This window comes from Procambarus clarkii, chromosome 15 (genome assembly GCF_040958095.1).
Source record: "Procambarus clarkii isolate CNS0578487 chromosome 15, FALCON_Pclarkii_2.0, whole genome shotgun sequence".
NCBI classification, from domain to species: domain Eukaryota; kingdom Metazoa; phylum Arthropoda; class Malacostraca; order Decapoda; family Cambaridae; genus Procambarus; species Procambarus clarkii.
In genome coordinates this window covers 21,003,391-21,020,346 of record NC_091164.1, presented here as the reverse complement: position 1 = coordinate 21,020,346, position 16,956 = coordinate 21,003,391, and the positions used below count along the sequence as shown (strand labels likewise).

Below are 16,956 nucleotides of genomic sequence, written 5' to 3'. Positions count from 1 at the left end.
TTCAGTAATTGGCATATTTTCGGTATAAAAATTCGTAATTTCAAACTGCGAATACGTGCAGAGAGCCAGAATTTGGCTCTAAAATATGGCTCAAGGGTCGAATTTGGGATGTTTGGGATATTTTGAAAACTGCAGGGGGGTTTGGGCAAAATGTGACCCGTCGCCGCTCTCAGTAATTGACATATTTTTCGGTATAAAATATGGTAAATTAAAACTACTAACACGTGCAGAGAGCCAGAATTTGGCTTCAAAATATTGCTCAAGCGTCGAATTTGGGATGTTTGGGATATTTTGAAAACTGCAAGCGAGGGGGGGGGGGTTAGGCAAAATGTGACCCATCGCAGCTCTCAGTAATTGGCATATTTTCAGTATTAAAAGTAGTAATTTCAAACAGCGAATACGTGCAGATAGCCAGAATTTGACTCCAAAATATGGCTTAAGCGTCGAATTTAGAATGTTTGGGATATTTTGAAAACTGGAGGGGGGTTTGGGTAAAATGTGACCTATTGCTGCTCCCAGTTATTGGCCTATTTTCGGAAAAAAATCGTTATTTAAAACTTCGAATACGTGCAGAGAGCAAGAATTTGGCTCCAAAATATGGCTCAAGCGTCGAATTTGGGATGTTTGGGATATTTTGAAAACTGCAGGGGGGTTTGGGCAAAATGTGTTCCATCGCCGCTCTCAGTAATTGGCATATTGACCAGTGATGTGATCTTCTGGAGATGTGATCATCTGGAGATGTGATCTTCTGGAGATGTGATCTTCTGGAGATGTGACCCTCTGGAGATGTGATCTTCTCAAGATGTGATCTTCTGGAGATGTGATATTCTGGGGATGTGATCTTCTGGTGATATGATCTTCTGGAGATGTGATTACCTGGAGATGTGATCTTCTGGTGATGTGATCTTCTGGAGATGTGATCTTCTGGAGATGTGATCTTCTGTAGATGTGATCTTATGGAGATGTGATCTTCTGGGGATGTGATCTTCTAAGGATGTGATCTTCTGGGGATGTGATCTTCTGGTGATGTGATCTTCTGGGGATGTGATCTTCTCGAGATGTGATTTTTGGAGATGTGATTTTTGGAGATGTGATCTTCTCGAGATGTGATCTTCTGGTGATATGATTTTCTGGAGATGTGATCATCTGGAGATGTGATCTTCTGGTGATGTGATCTTCTGGAGATGTGATCTTCTGGAGATGTGATCTTCTGTAGATGTGATCTTATAGAGATGTGATCTTCTGGGGATGTGATCTTCTAAGGATGTGATCTTCCGGGGATGTGATCTTCTGGGGATGTGATCTTCTCGAGACGTAATCATCTGGTGATGTGATCTTCTGGAGATGTGATCATCTGGAGATGTGATCTTCTGGAGATGTGATCTTCTGGAGATGTGACCCTCTGGAGATGTGATCTTCTCAAGATGTGATCTTCTGGAGATGTGATCTTCTGGGGATGTGATCTTCTGGTGATATGACCTTCTGGAGATGTGATCACCTGGAGATGTGATCTTCTGGTGATGTGATCTTCTGGAGATGTGATCTTCTGGAGATGTGATCTTCTGTAGATATGATGTTATGGAGATGTGATTTTCTGGGGATGTGATCTTCTAAGGATGTGATCTTCTGGGGATGTGATCTTCTGGTAATGTGTTCTTCTCGAGATGTGATTTTTGGAGATGTGATCTTCTCGAGATGTGATCTTCTGGTGATATGATCTTCTGGAGATGAGATCATCTGGAGATGTGATCTTCTGGTGATGTGATCTTCTGGAGATGTGATCTTCTGGAGATGTGATCTTCTGTAGATGTGATCTTATGGAGATGTGATCTTCTGGGGATGTGATCTTGTAAGGATGTGATCTTCTGGTGATGTGATGTTCTGGAGATGTGATCTTCTGGAGGTTTGATCTTCTCGAGATATGATCTTCTGGTGATGTGATCTTCTGGAGATGTGATCATCTGGAGATGTTATATTCTAGTGATGTGATCTTCTAGAGATGTGATGTTCCCGAGATGTGATATTCTGGAGATGTGATCTTCTGGAGATGTGATCATCTGTAGATGTGATGTTCTGGAGACGTGATCTTCTGGAGACGGGATTTTCTAGAGATGTGATCTTCTCGAGATGTGATCTTCTGGAGATGTGATCTTCCTCTGGAGATGTGATCTTCTGAAGATGTGATCTTCTCGAGATGTGATTTTCCGGAGATGTGATAACTTCTAGAGATATGATATTCTCGAGATGTGATCTTCTGGAGATGTGATCCTTTGGGGATGTGATCTTCTCGAGATGTGATCTTCTCGAGATGTGATCTTCTCGAGATGTGATCTTCTGGAGATGTGATCTTCTGGAGATGTGATTTTCTGGGGATGTGATCTTCTGGTGATGTGGTCTTCTCAAGATGTAATCTTCTGGTGATGTGATCTTCTGGAGATGTGATCATCTCGAGATGTGATCTTCTGGAGATGTGATCTTCTGGTGATGTGATCTTCTGTAGATGTGATCTTCTCGAGAAGCGATCTTCTCGAGATGTGTTCTTCTCGAGATGTAATCTTCTCGAGATGTGATCTTCTGGTGATGTGATCTTCTCGAGATGTGATCTTCTCGAGATGTGATCTCGAGATGTTATCTTCTTGAGATGTGATCTTCTGGAGATGTGATCTTCTGTTATGTGATCTTCTCGTGATGTGATCTTCTGGTGATGTGATCTTCTGGAGAAGTTATCTTCTTGAGATGTGATCTTCTGGGAATGTGATCTTCTGGAGATGTGATCTTCTCGAGATGTGATCTTCTGGAGATGTGATCTTCTCGTGATATGATCTTCTGGTGATGTGATCTTCTGGAGATGTTATCTTCTGGAGATGTGATCTTCTGGGAATGTGATCTTCTGCAAATGTGATCTTCTGGAGATGTTATCTACTGGAGATGTGATCTTCTTTGAATGTGATCTTCTGGAGATGCGATCTTCACGAGATGTGATTTCCCCAAGATGTGATTTTCCTGTGATGTGATCTTCTCGAGATGTGATCTTCCTGAGATGTGATCTTCTCGAGATGTGATCTTCTCGAGATGTGATCTTCCTCTGGAGATAGTGGCCTACTCCTAATACATCACAATTTACGTAGTCGAGCAATACGTTAAAAATGTGACGAACAAATTAGTTAAAATAAAAGCACCATAATATTGATGTTTTCTTTTCATCGACCCTTGGTTTGGTGTTCACTATCCTTAGCGTAGTGTTCACTATCCTTAGTGTTATGTTCACTATCCTTAGTGTGGTGTTCACTATCCTTAGTGTTATGTTCACTATCCTTAGTGTGGTGTTCACTATCCTAAGTGTGGTGTTCACTATCCTTAGTGTTATGTTCACTATCCTTGGCGTGGTGTTCACTATCCTTAGTGTGGTGCTCACTATCCTTGGCGTGGTGTTCACTATCCTTGGCGTGGTGTTCACTATCCTTGATGTAGTGTTTATTATCCTTGGCGTGGTGTTCACAATCCTTTGTGTGGTGTTCACTATGCTTGGCGTGGTGTTCACTATCCTTAGCTTGGTGTTCACTACCCTTGGTGTGGTGTTCACTATCCATAGTGTGGTGCTCACTATCCTTGGCGTGGTGTTCACTATCCTTGGCGTGGTGTTCACTATCCTTGATGTAGTGTTTATTATCCTTGGCGTGGTGTTCACTATCCTTGGCGTGGTGTTCACTAACCTTAGCTTGGTGTTCACTACCCTTGGTGTGGTGTTCACTATCCTTAGCGTAGTGTTTACTATCCTTGGCGTGGTGTTCACTATCCTTGGCGTGGTGTTCACTACCCTTGGTGTGGTGTTCACTATCCCTGCCGTAGTGTTCACTATCCTTGTGTGGGGTTCACTATCCTTGGCGTGGTGTTCACAATCCTTGGCGTGGTTTTCACTATCCTTGTCGTGGTGTTCACTAACCTTGGCGTGGTGTTCACTGAACTTGGCGTGGTGTTCACTATCCTTGGAGTGGTGTTTACTATCCTTGGCGTGGTGTTCACTGAACTAGGCGTTATGTTCACTATCCTTAGCGTGGTGTTCACTATCCTTGGAGTTGTGTTTACTATCCAAGGCGTGGTGTTCACTATCCTTGACGTGGTGTTCACTATCCTTAGCGTGGTGTTCACTATCCTTAGCGTGGTGTTCACAACTCTTGCCGTGGTATTCACTACCCTTGGCGTGGTGTTCACTACCCATAGCGTGATGTTCACTGAACTTGCCGTAGGGTTCACTACCCATTGCATGGTGTTCACTACCCATGGCGTGGTGTTCACTACCCTTGGCGTGGTGATCACTACCCTTGGCATGTTCTTCACTACTCTTGGCGTGGTGTTCACTACCCTTAACGTGGTGTTCACTACCCATGACGTCATGTTCACTACCCTTGGCGTGGGCTTCACTAACCTTGGCGTGGTGTTTACCAACCTTGGCGTGGTGTTCACTGCCCTTGGCGAGGTGTTCACTACCCATGGCATGGTGTTCACTACGCATGGCGTGGTGTTTACTACCCTTGGCGTGGTATTCACTACCCTAGGCGTCATGTTCACTACCCTTTGGTTGGTGTGCACTACCCTTGGCTTGGTGTTCACTACCCTTCGCTTAGTGTTCACTACCATTGACATGGTGTTCACTACCCTTGGCATTGTGTTCACTACCCTTACCGTGGTGTTCAATACCATTGGCGTGGTGTTCACTATCCTTGGGATGGTGTTCACTACCCTTGGCGTGGTGTTCACTACCCTTGGCGTGGTGTTCACTTCCCTTGGAGTGGTGTTCACTACCTTTAACGTGGTGTTCACTACCCTGGACGTGGTGTTCACTACCTTTGGCATGGTGTTCACTACCCTTGGAATAGTGTTCACTACCCTTGGAGTGGTGTTCACTACCCTTCACGTGGTGTTCACTACCCTTGGCGTAGTGTTCCCTACCCTTAGCGTGGTGTTCACTACCCTTAGCGTGGTGTTCACTACCCTTGGCGTGGTGTTCACTACCCATGGCATGGTGTTCACTACCCATGGCGTGGTGTTTACTACCCTTGGCGTGGTGTTCACTACCCTTTGCGTCATGTTCACTACCCTTTGCGTGGTGTTCACTACCCTTGGCTTGGTGTTCACTACCCTTCGCTTAGTGTTCACTACCATTGGCATGGTGTTCACTACCCTTGGCCTGGTGTTCACTACCCTTAACGTGGTGTTCACTACCCTTAGCGTGGTGTTCACTACCCTGCGCTTAGTGTTCACTACCCTTGGCGTGGTGTTCACTATCCTTAGCGTGGTGTTCACTGCCCTTGGCGTGGTGTTCACTACCCTTGGCGTGGTGTTCATTACCCTTGGAGTAGTGTTCACTACCCTTGGAGTGGTGTTCACTACCCTTGGAGTGGTGTTCACTACCCTGGGCGTGGTGTTCACTACCCTTGGCATGGTGTTCACTACCCTTGGCATAGTGTTCACTACCCTTGGCGTGGTGATCACTACCCTTAGCGTGGTGTTCCCTACCCTTAGCGTGGTGTTCACTACTTATAGCGTGGTGTTCACTACCCTTGGCGTAGTGTTCACTACACTTGGCGTGGTGTTCACTACCCTTGGCGTGGTGTTCCCTACCCTTAGCGTGGTGTTCACTACTTATAGCGTGGTGTTCACTACCCTTGGCGTAGTGTTCACTACACTTGGCGTTGTGTTCACTACCCTTCGTGTGGTGTTCACTACCCTTGACGTGGTACTCACTGAACGTTGCGTGGTGTTCACTGAACTTGGCGTGGTGTTCACTACCCTTGGCGTTGTGTTCACTACCCTTGGTTTGGTGTTCACTGAACTTGGCGTGGTGTTCACTACCCTTGGCGTAATGTTCACTACTCTTGGTGTGGTGTTCACTACCCTTGGATTGGTGTTCACTACCCATGACGTGGTGTTCACTACTCTTAACTTGGTGTTCACTACCCTGGGCGTGGTGTTCACTACTCTTAGCGTGGTGTTCACTACCCTGGGCGTGGTGTTCACTACTCTTGGCGTGGTGTTCACTACCCTTGGCGAGGTGTTCACTACCCTTGGCATGCTGTTCACTACCCTTGGCATGGTGTTCACTACCCTTAGCGTTGTGTTCACTACCCTTGGCGTGGTGTTCACTACCCTTGGCGTGGTGTTCATCACCCTTCGCGTGGTGTTCACTACCACTGGCATGGTGTTCACTACTCTTCGCCTGGTGTTCATTACCCTTGGCGTGGTGTTCACTACCCGTGGCATGGTGTTTACTACCCTTCGACTGGTGTTCACTACCCTTAGCTTGGTTTTCACAACCCTTGATTTGGTGTTCACTACCCTTGGCGTGGTGTTCACTACCCCTGGCGTGGTGTTCACCACCCTTGGCATGGTGTTCACTATCCTTGGCATAGTGTTCACTACCCTTAGCATGGTTTTCACAAACCTTGATGTGGTGTTCACTACCCTTGGCGTGGTGTTCACTACCCTTGGCGTGGTGTTCACTTCCCTTGGAGTGGTGTTCACTACCTTTCACGTGGTGTTCACTACCCTGGACGTTGTGTTCACTACCTTTGGCATGGTATTCACTACCCTTGGAATAGTGTTCACTACCCTTGGAGTGGTGTTCACTACCCTTCACGTGGTGTTCACTACCCTTGGCGTAGTGTTCCCTACCCTTAGCGTGGTGTTCACTACCCATGGCGTGGTGTTTACTACCCTTGGCGTGGTGTTCACTACCCTTTGCGTCATGTTCACTACCCTTTGCGTGGTGTTCACTACCCTTGGCTTGGTGTTCACTACCCTTCGCTTAGTGTTCACTACCATTGGCATGGTGTTCACTACCCTTGGCCTGGTGTTCACTACCCTTAACGTGGTGTTCACTACCCTTAGCGTGGTGTTCACTACCCTTCGCTTAGTGTTCACTACCCTTGGCGTGGTGTTCACTATCCTTAGCGTGGTGTTCACTGCCCTTGGCGCGGTGTTCACTACCCTTGGCGTGGTGTTCATTACCCTTGGAGTAGTGTTCACTACCCTTGGAGTGGTGTTCACTACCCTTGGAGTGGTGTTCACTACCCTGGGCGTGGTGTTCACTACCCTTGGCATGGTGTTCACTACCCTTGGAATAGTGTTCACTACCCTTGGCGTGGTGATCACTACCCTTAGCGTGGTGTTCCCTACCCTTAGCGTGGTGTTCACTACTTATAGCGTGGTGTTCACTACCCTTGGCGTAGTGTTCACTACACTTGGCGTGGTGTTCACTACCCTTGGCGTGGTGTTCCCTACCCTTAGCGTGGTGTTCACTACTTATAGCGTGGTGTTCACTACCCTTGGCGTTGTGTTCACTACCCTTGGTTTGGTGTTCACTGAACTTGGCGTGGTGTTCACTACCCTTGGCGTAATGTTCACTACTCTTGGTGTGGTGTTCACTACCCGTGGCATGGTGTTTACTACCCTTCGACTGGTGTTCACTACCCTTAGCTTGGTTTTCACAACCCTTGATTTGGTGTTCACTACCCTTGGCGTGGTGTTCACTACCCCTGGCGTGGTGTTCACCACCCTTGGCATGGTGTTCACTATCCTTGGCATAGTGTTCACTACCCTTAGCATGGTTTTCACAAACCTTGATGTGGTGTTCACTACCCTTGGCGTGGTGTTCATTACCATTTGTGTGGTGTTCACTACCCTTGACGTAGTGCTCACTACCATTGATGTGGTGTTCATTACCCTTGGCGTGGTGTTCACTACCCTTAGTGTGGTGTTCACTACCCAATGCGTGGGGTTCACTACCCTTGGCATGTTGTTCACTACCCTTGGCGTGGTGTTCCCTACCCTTAGCATGGTGTTCACTACCCATGGCGTGGTGCTCACTACCCTTGGCGTGGTGTTCCCTACTCTTGACGTGGTGTTCACTACTCTTTGCGTGGTGTTCACTACCTTTGGCGTGGTGTTCACTACCCTTGGCGTGGTGTTCACTACCCTTGACATGGTGTTCACTACCCTTGAAGTGGTGTTCACTACCCTTTGTGTGGTGTTCACTCCCCTTGGCGTGGTGTTCACTACCCTTAGCGTGGTGTTCACTACCCTTGGCGTGGGGTTCACTACACTTGGCGTGGTGTTCACAACCCTTAACGTGGTGTTCACTACCCTTGACGTCACGTTCACTACCTTTGGCGTGGTTTTCAATACCCTTGGCGTGGTGTTCACTTCCCATTGCATGGTGTTCACTACCCATGGCGTGGTGTATACTTACCGTGGCGTGGTGTTCACTACCCTTGGCTTGGTGTTTACTACCCTTGGCTTGGTGTTCACTACAATTGGCTTGGTGTTCACTACCCTTGGCATAGTGTTCAGTACCCTTAGCGTGGTGTTCACTACCCTTGGCGTGGTGTTCACTACCGTTGGCGTTGTCTTTACTATCCTTGGCGTGGTGTTAACTACAATTGACAAGGTGTTCACTACCCTTGACATGGTGTTCACTACCCTTGGCGTGGTGTTCACGACCCCTGGCGTAGTTTTCACTACGCTTGACGTGGTGTTCACTACCCTGGTTGTGGTGTTCACTACCTTTGGCGTGGTGTTCACTACACTTGGCGTGGTGTTCACTGAACTTGGCGTGGTGTTCACTACCCTTGATATGGTTTTCACAACTGTTGGTGTAGTGCTCACTACCTTTTGGGGTGGTGTTCACTACCCTTGGCGTAATGTTCACTACTCCTGGCGTGGTGTTCACCTCCCTTGGCGTAGTGTTCACTACCTATGACGTGGTGTTCACTACTCTTAGTGTGGTGTTCACTACCCGTCGTGTGGTATTCACTACCCTTGGCGTGGTGTTCACTACCCTTAACATGGTGTTCACTACCCTTGGCGTGGTTTTCACTACTTTTGGCGTGGTGTTCACAACCCTTAGCGTGGTTTTCACTACTTTTGGCGTGGTGTTCACTACCTTTGGCATCGTGTTCACTACCCATAGCATGGTGTTCACTAACCTTGGCGTGGTGTTCACTACTCCTGGCGTGGTATTCACTACCCTTCATTTGGTGTTCACTACCCTTGGCGTGGTGTTCAACATCCCTTGCGAGGTGTTTACTACTCTTGGCATAGTGTTCACTACCCTTGGCATAGTGTTCACTACCCTTTACGTGGTGTTCACTACCCTTGGCGTGGGGTTCATTACCCTTGGCATGGTGTTTACTTCCCTTAGCATTGTGTTCACTATCCTTGGCTTGGTATTAACTAACCTTGGCGTGGTGTTCACTAACCTTGGCGTGGTGTTCACTACCCTTGGCATGGTGTTCACTACCTTTCATTTGGTGTTCACTACCCTTGGCGTGGTGTTCACTACCCCTGGCGAGGAGTTCACTTCCTTTGGCATGGTGTTCACTACCCTTTGCTTGGTGTTCACTACCCTTAGCGTGGTGTTCACTACCCTTGGCGTTATGTTCACTACCCTTGGCAAGGTGTTCACTACCTTTGGCTTGATGTTCACAACCATTGGCTTCATGTTCACTACCTTTGGCGTGGTCTTCACTACCCTTTGCGTGGTGTTCACTACCCCTGGCATGGTGTTCACCACCCTTTACGTGATGTTCATTACCTTTGGCTTGGTGTTCATTACCATTCGCATGGTGTTCACTACCCTTGGCATGGTGTTCACAACCTTTGGGGTGGTGTTCACAACCCCTGGCGTGGTGTTCAATACCCTTGACGTGGTGTTCACTACCCTGGGCGTGGTGTTCACTACCCTTTGCGTGGTATTCACTGAGCGTCGCGTGGTGTTCACTGAACTTGGCGTGGTGTTCACAACCCTTGACATGGTTTTCACTTCCCTTGGTTTAGTGCTCACTACCTTTCGTGTGGTGTTCACTACTCTTGGCGTGGTGTTCACTTCTCTTGGTGTAGTGCTCACCACCCATGACGTGGTGTTCACTAATCTTAGCGTTGTGTTCACTACCTATGACGTGGTGTTCACTACTCTTAGCGTGGTGTTTACTACCCTTTGCATGGTGTTCACTACCCTTCATTTGGTGTTTACTACCCTTGGCGTGGTGTTCACTACCCCTGGCGAGGTGTTCACTACCCTTGGCATTGTGTTCACTTCCCTTGGCATGGTGTTCACTACCCTTAGCATGGTTTTCACTAACCTTGACGTGGTGTTCACTACCCTTGCCGGGGTGTTCACGACCCTTTGTGTGGTGTTCACTAACCTTGGTGTGGTGTTCACTATCCTTGACGTGGTGTTCACAACCCTTGGTGTGGTGTTCATTACCCTTGGCGTGGTGTTCACTACCCTTTGCATGGTGTTCACTGCCCTTGACTTGGTGGTCACTACCCTTCGCGTGGTGTTCACTACATTTAGTGTGGTGTTCACTACCCTTAGCGTGGTGTTCACTACGCAATGCGTGGGGCTCACTACCCTTGGCATGTTGTTCACTACCCTTGGCATGTTGTTCACTACCCTTGGCGTGGTGTTCCCTACCCTTAGCATGGTGTTCACTACCCATGGCGTGGTGTTCACTACCCTTGGCATGGTGTTCCCTACTCTTGACGTGGTGTTCACTACTCTTTGCGTGGTGTTCACTACCCTTCGCGTGGTGTTCACTACCCTTGGCGTGGTGTTCACTACCCTTGACACGGTGTTCACTACCCTTGAAGTGGTTTTCACTACCCTTTGTGTGGTGTTCACTCCCCTTGGCGTGGTGTTCACTACCCTTAGCGTGGTGTTCACTACCCTTGGCGTGGGGTTCACTACACTTGGCGTGGTGTTCACTACCCATGGCGTGGTGTTCACTACCCTTAACGTGGTGTTCCCTACTCTTAAAGTGGTGTTCACTACTCTTTGCGTGGTGTTCACTACCCTTCGCGTGGTGTTCACTACCCCGGGCGTGGTGTTCACTACCCTTCACACGGTGTTCACTACCCTTGAAGTGGTGTTTACTACCCTTTGTGTGGTGTTCACTACCCTTGGCGTGGTGTTCACTACCCTTGGCGTAGTCTTCACTACCCTTGGCATGGTGTTCACTACCATTGGCAAGGTGTTCACTACCCTTGGCGTGGGGTTCACTACACTTGGCGTGGTGTTCACTACCCTTGGCGTGGTGTTCACTACCCTTGGCGTGGTATTCACTGAACGTTGCGTGGTGTTCACTGAACTTGGCGTGGTGTTCACTACCCTTGACATGGTTTTCACTTCCCTTGTTGTAGTGCACACTACCTTTTGGGGTGGTGTTCACTACCCTTGGCGTAATGTTCACTACTCTTGTCGTGGTATTCACTTCCCTTGGCGTAGTGTTCACTACCCATGACTTGGTGTTCACTACTCTTAGCGTGGTGTTCACAACCCTTCGTGTGGTATTCACTACCCTTGGCGTGGTGTTCACTACCCTTAACATGGTGTTCACTACCCTTGGCGTGGTTTTCACTACTTTTGGCGTGGTGTTCACTTCCCATGGCATCGTGTTCACTACCCATTGCGTGGTGTTCACTAATCTTGGCGTGGTGTTCACTACCCTTGTTGTAATGTTCACTATTCTTAGCGTGGTGTTCACTACCCTTAGCTTGGTGTTCACTACCCATGACGTGGTGTTCACTAATCTTAACGTGGTGTTCACTACCCTGGGCGTGGTGTTCACTACTCCTGGCGTGGTATTCACTGAACGTGGCGTGGTGTTCACTACGCTTGGCGTGGTGTTCACTACCCTTGGAATATTGTTTACAACCCTTGGCATGGTGTTCACTACCCTTAGCGTGGTGTTCACTACCCTTGGCGTGGTTTTCACTATCCTTGGTGTGGTGTTCACTACCCTTGGCGTGGTGCTCACTACCCTTGGCGTGGTATTCACTACCATTGACATGGTGTTCACTACCCTTTGTGTGGGGTTCACTCCCCTTGGCGTGGTGTTCACTACCCTTAGCGTGGTGTTCACTACCCTTGGCATGGGGTTCACTACACTTAGCGTGGGGTTCACTACACTTGGCGTGGTGTTCACTACCCTTAACGTGGTATTCACTACCCTTGACGTCACGTTCATTACCTTTGGCGTGGTTTTCACTACCCTTGGCGTGGTGTTCGCTACCCTTGGCATAGTGTTCAATACCCTTAGCCTTGTTTTCACTAACCTTGATGTCGTGTTCACTACCCTTGGAGTGGTGTTCATTACCCTTTGTGTGGTGTTCACTACCCTTGGCGTGGTGCTCACTACCCTTGGCGTGGTGTTCACTACCCTTGATGTGGTGTTCATTACCATTTTCGTGGTGTTCACTACCCTTAGCATGGTGTTCACTACCCGTGGCGTGGTGTTCACTACATTTGGCGTCGTGTTTCCTACTCTTGACGTGGTGTTTACTACTCTTTGCGTGGTGTTCATTACCCTTGGCGTGGTCTTTACTACCTTTGACGTGGTGTTCACTACCCTTGACAGGGTGTTCACTACCCTTGAAGTGGTGTTCACTACCCTTTGTGTGGTGTTCACTCCCCTTGGCGTGGTGTTCACTACCCTTAGCGTGGTGTTCACTACCCTTAGCGTGGTGTTCCCTACCCCTAGCGTGGTGTTCACTACTTATAGCGTGGTATTCACTACCCTTGGCGTAGTGTTCACTACACTTGGCGTGGTGTTCACTACCCTTGGCGTGGTGTTCCCTACCCTTAGCGTGGTGTTCACTACTTATAGCGTGGTGTTCACTACCCTTGGCATAGTGTTCACTACACTTGGCGTGGTGTTCACTACCCTTCGTGTGGTGTTCACTACCCTTGACGTGGTACTCACTGAACGTTGCGTGGTGTTCACTGAACTTGGCGTGGTGTTCACTACCCTTGGCGTTGTGTTCACTACTCTTGGTTTGGTGTTCACTGAACTCCCAGCAAAGACAAATCATCTACACAACGTTCGCCTATCTCTTCCCATAGGTGTGGGAATGATTTGCATTGAGAATGGTGCAGGAGAGCCTTTGAGAAACTTTTACTCAAAAAATCCAAACACAAAGGTTTAATTATAAATAGTTTTTCGTCAATTATTTTCTTCCAAATGTAAAACAAATAGTTTTTACATGTTTATATATAAAATTTATGGTGTTTTTTTGTAAAATTCATAAAATAAGATAATTTATATAAATTATAAAAGTTGCTGGAAAGTGGTGAGAAAGAATCTGAAAACGTTTTGTTGTCTTATATTGGCGTGTTCTTATTAACTAGAGTGAGTAAGAGTGAGCGAGAGTGGGTAAGAGTGAGTAAGAGTGACTGAAGGTGAGTGAGAGTGCCAGAGAGTGTGTAAGTGTGAGTAAGAGTGAGTATAAGTAAGAGTGACTGAGAGTGAGTAAGAGTGACAGAGTGAGTAAGAGTGAGAGTAAGGGTGACAGAATGAGTAAGAGTGAGAGTAAAGTGATTGAGAGTAAGGGTGAGTATGAGAGTAAGAGTGATTGAGAGTTAGAGTGATTGGGAGTAAGAGTGATTGGGAGTAAGAGTGATTGGGAGTAAGAGTGATTGAGAGTTAGTGAGAGTAAGAGTGATTGAGAGTAAGAGTGATTGAGAGTAAGAGTGATTGAGAGTAAGAGTGATTGGGAGTAAGAGTGATTGGGAGTAAGAGTGATTGGGAGTAAGAGTGATTGGGAGTAGGAGTTAGAGTGAGAGTAGGAGTAAGAATGAGAATAAGAGTGATTGAGAGTAAGAGTGAGTAAGAGTAAGAATGAGAGTAAGAGTGATTGAGAGTATGAGTGATTGAGAGTAAGAGTGATTGAGAGTAAGAGTGATTGAGAGTAAGAGTGATTGGGAGTAAGAGTGATTGGGAGTAAGAGTGAGAGTAAGAGTAAGAATGAGAATAAGAGTGATTGAGAGTACGAGTGATTGGGAGTAAGAGTAAGAGTAAGAATGAGAGTAGGAGTGATTGAGAGTAGGAGTGATTGGGAGTAGGAGTGATTGGGAGTAAGAGTGATTGAGAGTAAGAGTAATTGAGAGTAAGAGTATGAGAGTAAGAGTGAGAGAGTGAGTATGAATGGGTAAGGGTGACTGAGAGTGAGTAAGAGTGACAGAGTAAGAATGACAGAGTAAGAGTGATAGAGAGTAAGAGTGACAGAGAGTAAGAGTGACAGAGAGTAAGAGTGACAGAGAGTAAGAGTGACAGAGAGTAAGAGTGACAGAGAGTAAGAGTGACAGAGTAAGAGTGAGTATGAGAGTGAGTAAGGATGACTGAGAGAAAGAGTGAGTAATAGTGCGTAAGAGTGATTGAGAGTTAGAGTGAGAGTAAGAGTGATTGAGAGTTAGTGAGAGTAAGAGTGATTGAGAGTAAGAGTGATTGAGAGTAAAAGTGATTGAGAGTAAGAGTGATTGAGAGTAAGAGTGATTGGGAGTAAGAGTGATTGAGAGTAAGAGTGATTGGGAGTAAGAGTGATTGAGAGTAAGAGTGATTGGGAGTAAGAGTGATTGGGAGTAGGAGTAAGAATGAGAATAAGAGTGATTGAGAGTAAGAGTGAGTAAGAGTAAGAATGAGAGTAAGAGTGATTGAGAGTAAGAGTGATTGAGAGTAAGAGTGATTGAGAGTAAGAGTGATTGGGAGTAAGAGTGATTGAGAGTAAGAGTGATTGGGAGTAGGAGTAAGAATGAGAATAAGAGTGATTGAGAGTAAGAGTGAGTAAGAGTAAGAATGAGAGTAAGAGTAAGAATGAGAGTAAGAGTGATTGAGAGTAAGAGTGATTGGGAGTAAGAGTGATTGGGAGTAAGAGTAAGAGTGAGAGTAAGAGTAAGAATGAGAATAAGAGTGATTGAGAGTAAGAGTGATTGGGAGTAGGAGTAAGAGTAAGAATGAGAGTAGGAGTGATTGAGAGTAGGAGTGATTGGGAGTAAGAGTGATTGAGAGTAAGAGTAATTGAGAGTAAGAGTAATTGAGAGTAAGAGTATGAGAGTAAGAGAGAGAGTGAGTATGAATGGGTAAGGGTGACTGAGAGTGAGTAAGAATGACAGTGTAAGAGTGACAGAGAGTAAGAGTGACAGAGAGTAAGAGTGACAGAGAGTAAGAGTGACAGAGAGTAAGAGTGACAGAGAGTAAGAGTGACAGAGTAAGAGTGACAGAGTAAGAGTGACAGAGAGTAAGAGTGACAGAGAGTAAGAGTGACAGAGAGTAAGAGTGACAGAGAGTAAGAGTGACAGAGAGTAAGAGTGACAGAGTGTAAGAGTGACAGAGTAAGAGTGACAGAGTAAGAGTGACAGAGAGTAAGAGTGACAGAGTAAGAGTGACAGAGTAAGAGAGTGAGAGTGATTATGAGAGAGTTAAGAGTGTGAGGTGTGTGAGTGTAGCAGGCCAGGGAGGCAGGATGTGTGGTCACAGGCGAGGCCTAGGCCTCGTGATCTCTAATGTTGGTTTTTATATATATGTTGGATTTTTTGTCCTGTTTCAAATTATAATTATTTAGCAGGAATGTAATAAGATATTGCACAGTATTAATGTGACAATAATATATGCATTATTTCCTTGATAATCAAACTTGTTGTTCAAAGATAATATACAATCTTTGAAGGAAACATTTTGAGAGCGCGAGCTGGCAACACTGGGCTGGTGGGTGAGAGAGACATATGGTTAGTTGTACTCAGACCTTCAGTGGTGAAGGGTGTGTCCCAGCTGGCCGCCACCAGCCGCCACCCGCCGCCACCCGCCAACACCCACCACCAGCCGCCACCCACCACCAGCCGCCACCCGCCACCACCCACCACCAGCCGCCACCCACCACCAGCCGCCACCCACCACCAGCCGCCACCCGCCGCCACCCACCACCAGCCGCCACCCGCCACCAGCCGCCACCCGCCGCCACCCGCCACCCACCACCCGCCGCCCACCACCAGCCGCCACCCGCCACCACCCACCACCAGCCGCCACCCACCACCAGCCGCCACCCGCCACCACCCACCACCAGCCGCCACCCGCCGCCACCCGCCACCCACCACCCGCCGCCACCCGCCACCCACCACCAGCCGCCACCCGCCGCCACCCGCCACCCACCACCAGCCGCCACCCACCACCAGCCGCCACCCGCCACCACCAGCCGCCACCCGCCACCACCCACCACCAGCCGCCACCCGCCACCACCCACCACCAGCCGCCACCCGCCACCACCCACCACCAGCCGCCACCTGCCACCAGCCACCGCCACCCACCACCGCCACTCACCACCCGCCGCCACCACCCACCACCCGCCACCACCCGTCCCCCACCACCAGCCGCCACCCGCCACCACCCACCACCAGCCGCCACCACCCACCACCAGCCGCCACCCGCCACCACCCGCCACCAGCCGCCACCCGCCACCAGCCACCGCCACCCACCACCGTAACTCACCACCCGCCGCCACCACCCACCACCAGCCGCCACCAGCCACCGCCACCCACCACCGCCACCCGCCGCCACCACCCACCACCACCACCCACCACCACCAGCCGCCGCCGCCACCACCACCCACCACCACCGCCGCCACCACCCATCACCGCCGCCGCCACCACCACCCACCACCACCGCCGCCGCCACCACCCATCACCGCCGCCGCCACCACCACCCACCACCACCGCCGCCGCCACCACCCATCACCGCCGCCGCCGCCACCACCCACCACCAGCCGCCACCACCAGCCGCCACCCGCCACCACCCACCACCAGCCGCCACCCGCCACCACCCACCACCAGCCGCCACCACCCGCCACCAGCCACCGCCACCCACCACCGCCACTCACCACCCGCCGCCACCACCCACCACCAGCCGCCACCAGCCACCGCCACCCACCACCGCCACCCGCCGCCACCACCCACCACCACCACCACCCACCACCACCAGCCGCCGCCGCCACCACCACCCACCACCACCGCCGCCACCACCCATCACCGCCGCCGCCACCACCACCCACCACCACCGCCGCCACCACCACCCATCACCGCCGGCGCCGCCACCACCCACCACCAGCCGCCACCCGCCACCACCCACCACC

At 49.2% G+C, this 16,956-nt stretch overlaps 1 protein-coding gene across 1 annotated transcript in view; it reads right to left on the bottom strand.

Annotated features, from left to right (window-relative positions):
• Nucleotides 1–2,399: 2,399 nt before the first annotated feature.
• LOC138364969 (nuclear speckle splicing regulatory protein 1-like) overlaps nt 2,400–16,956 on the bottom strand; it is a 34,253-nt gene continuing 19,696 nt past the window's right edge. The window contains exons 3-4 of the mRNA XM_069325056.1: nt 2,924–3,105; nt 2,400–2,603 (exon numbers count right to left, since the gene is read on the bottom strand). Coding sequence (XP_069181157.1) covers nt 2,400–2,603; nt 2,924–3,105 — 386 coding nt within the window. The remainder of the gene's footprint in view (nt 2,604–2,923; nt 3,106–16,956) is intronic.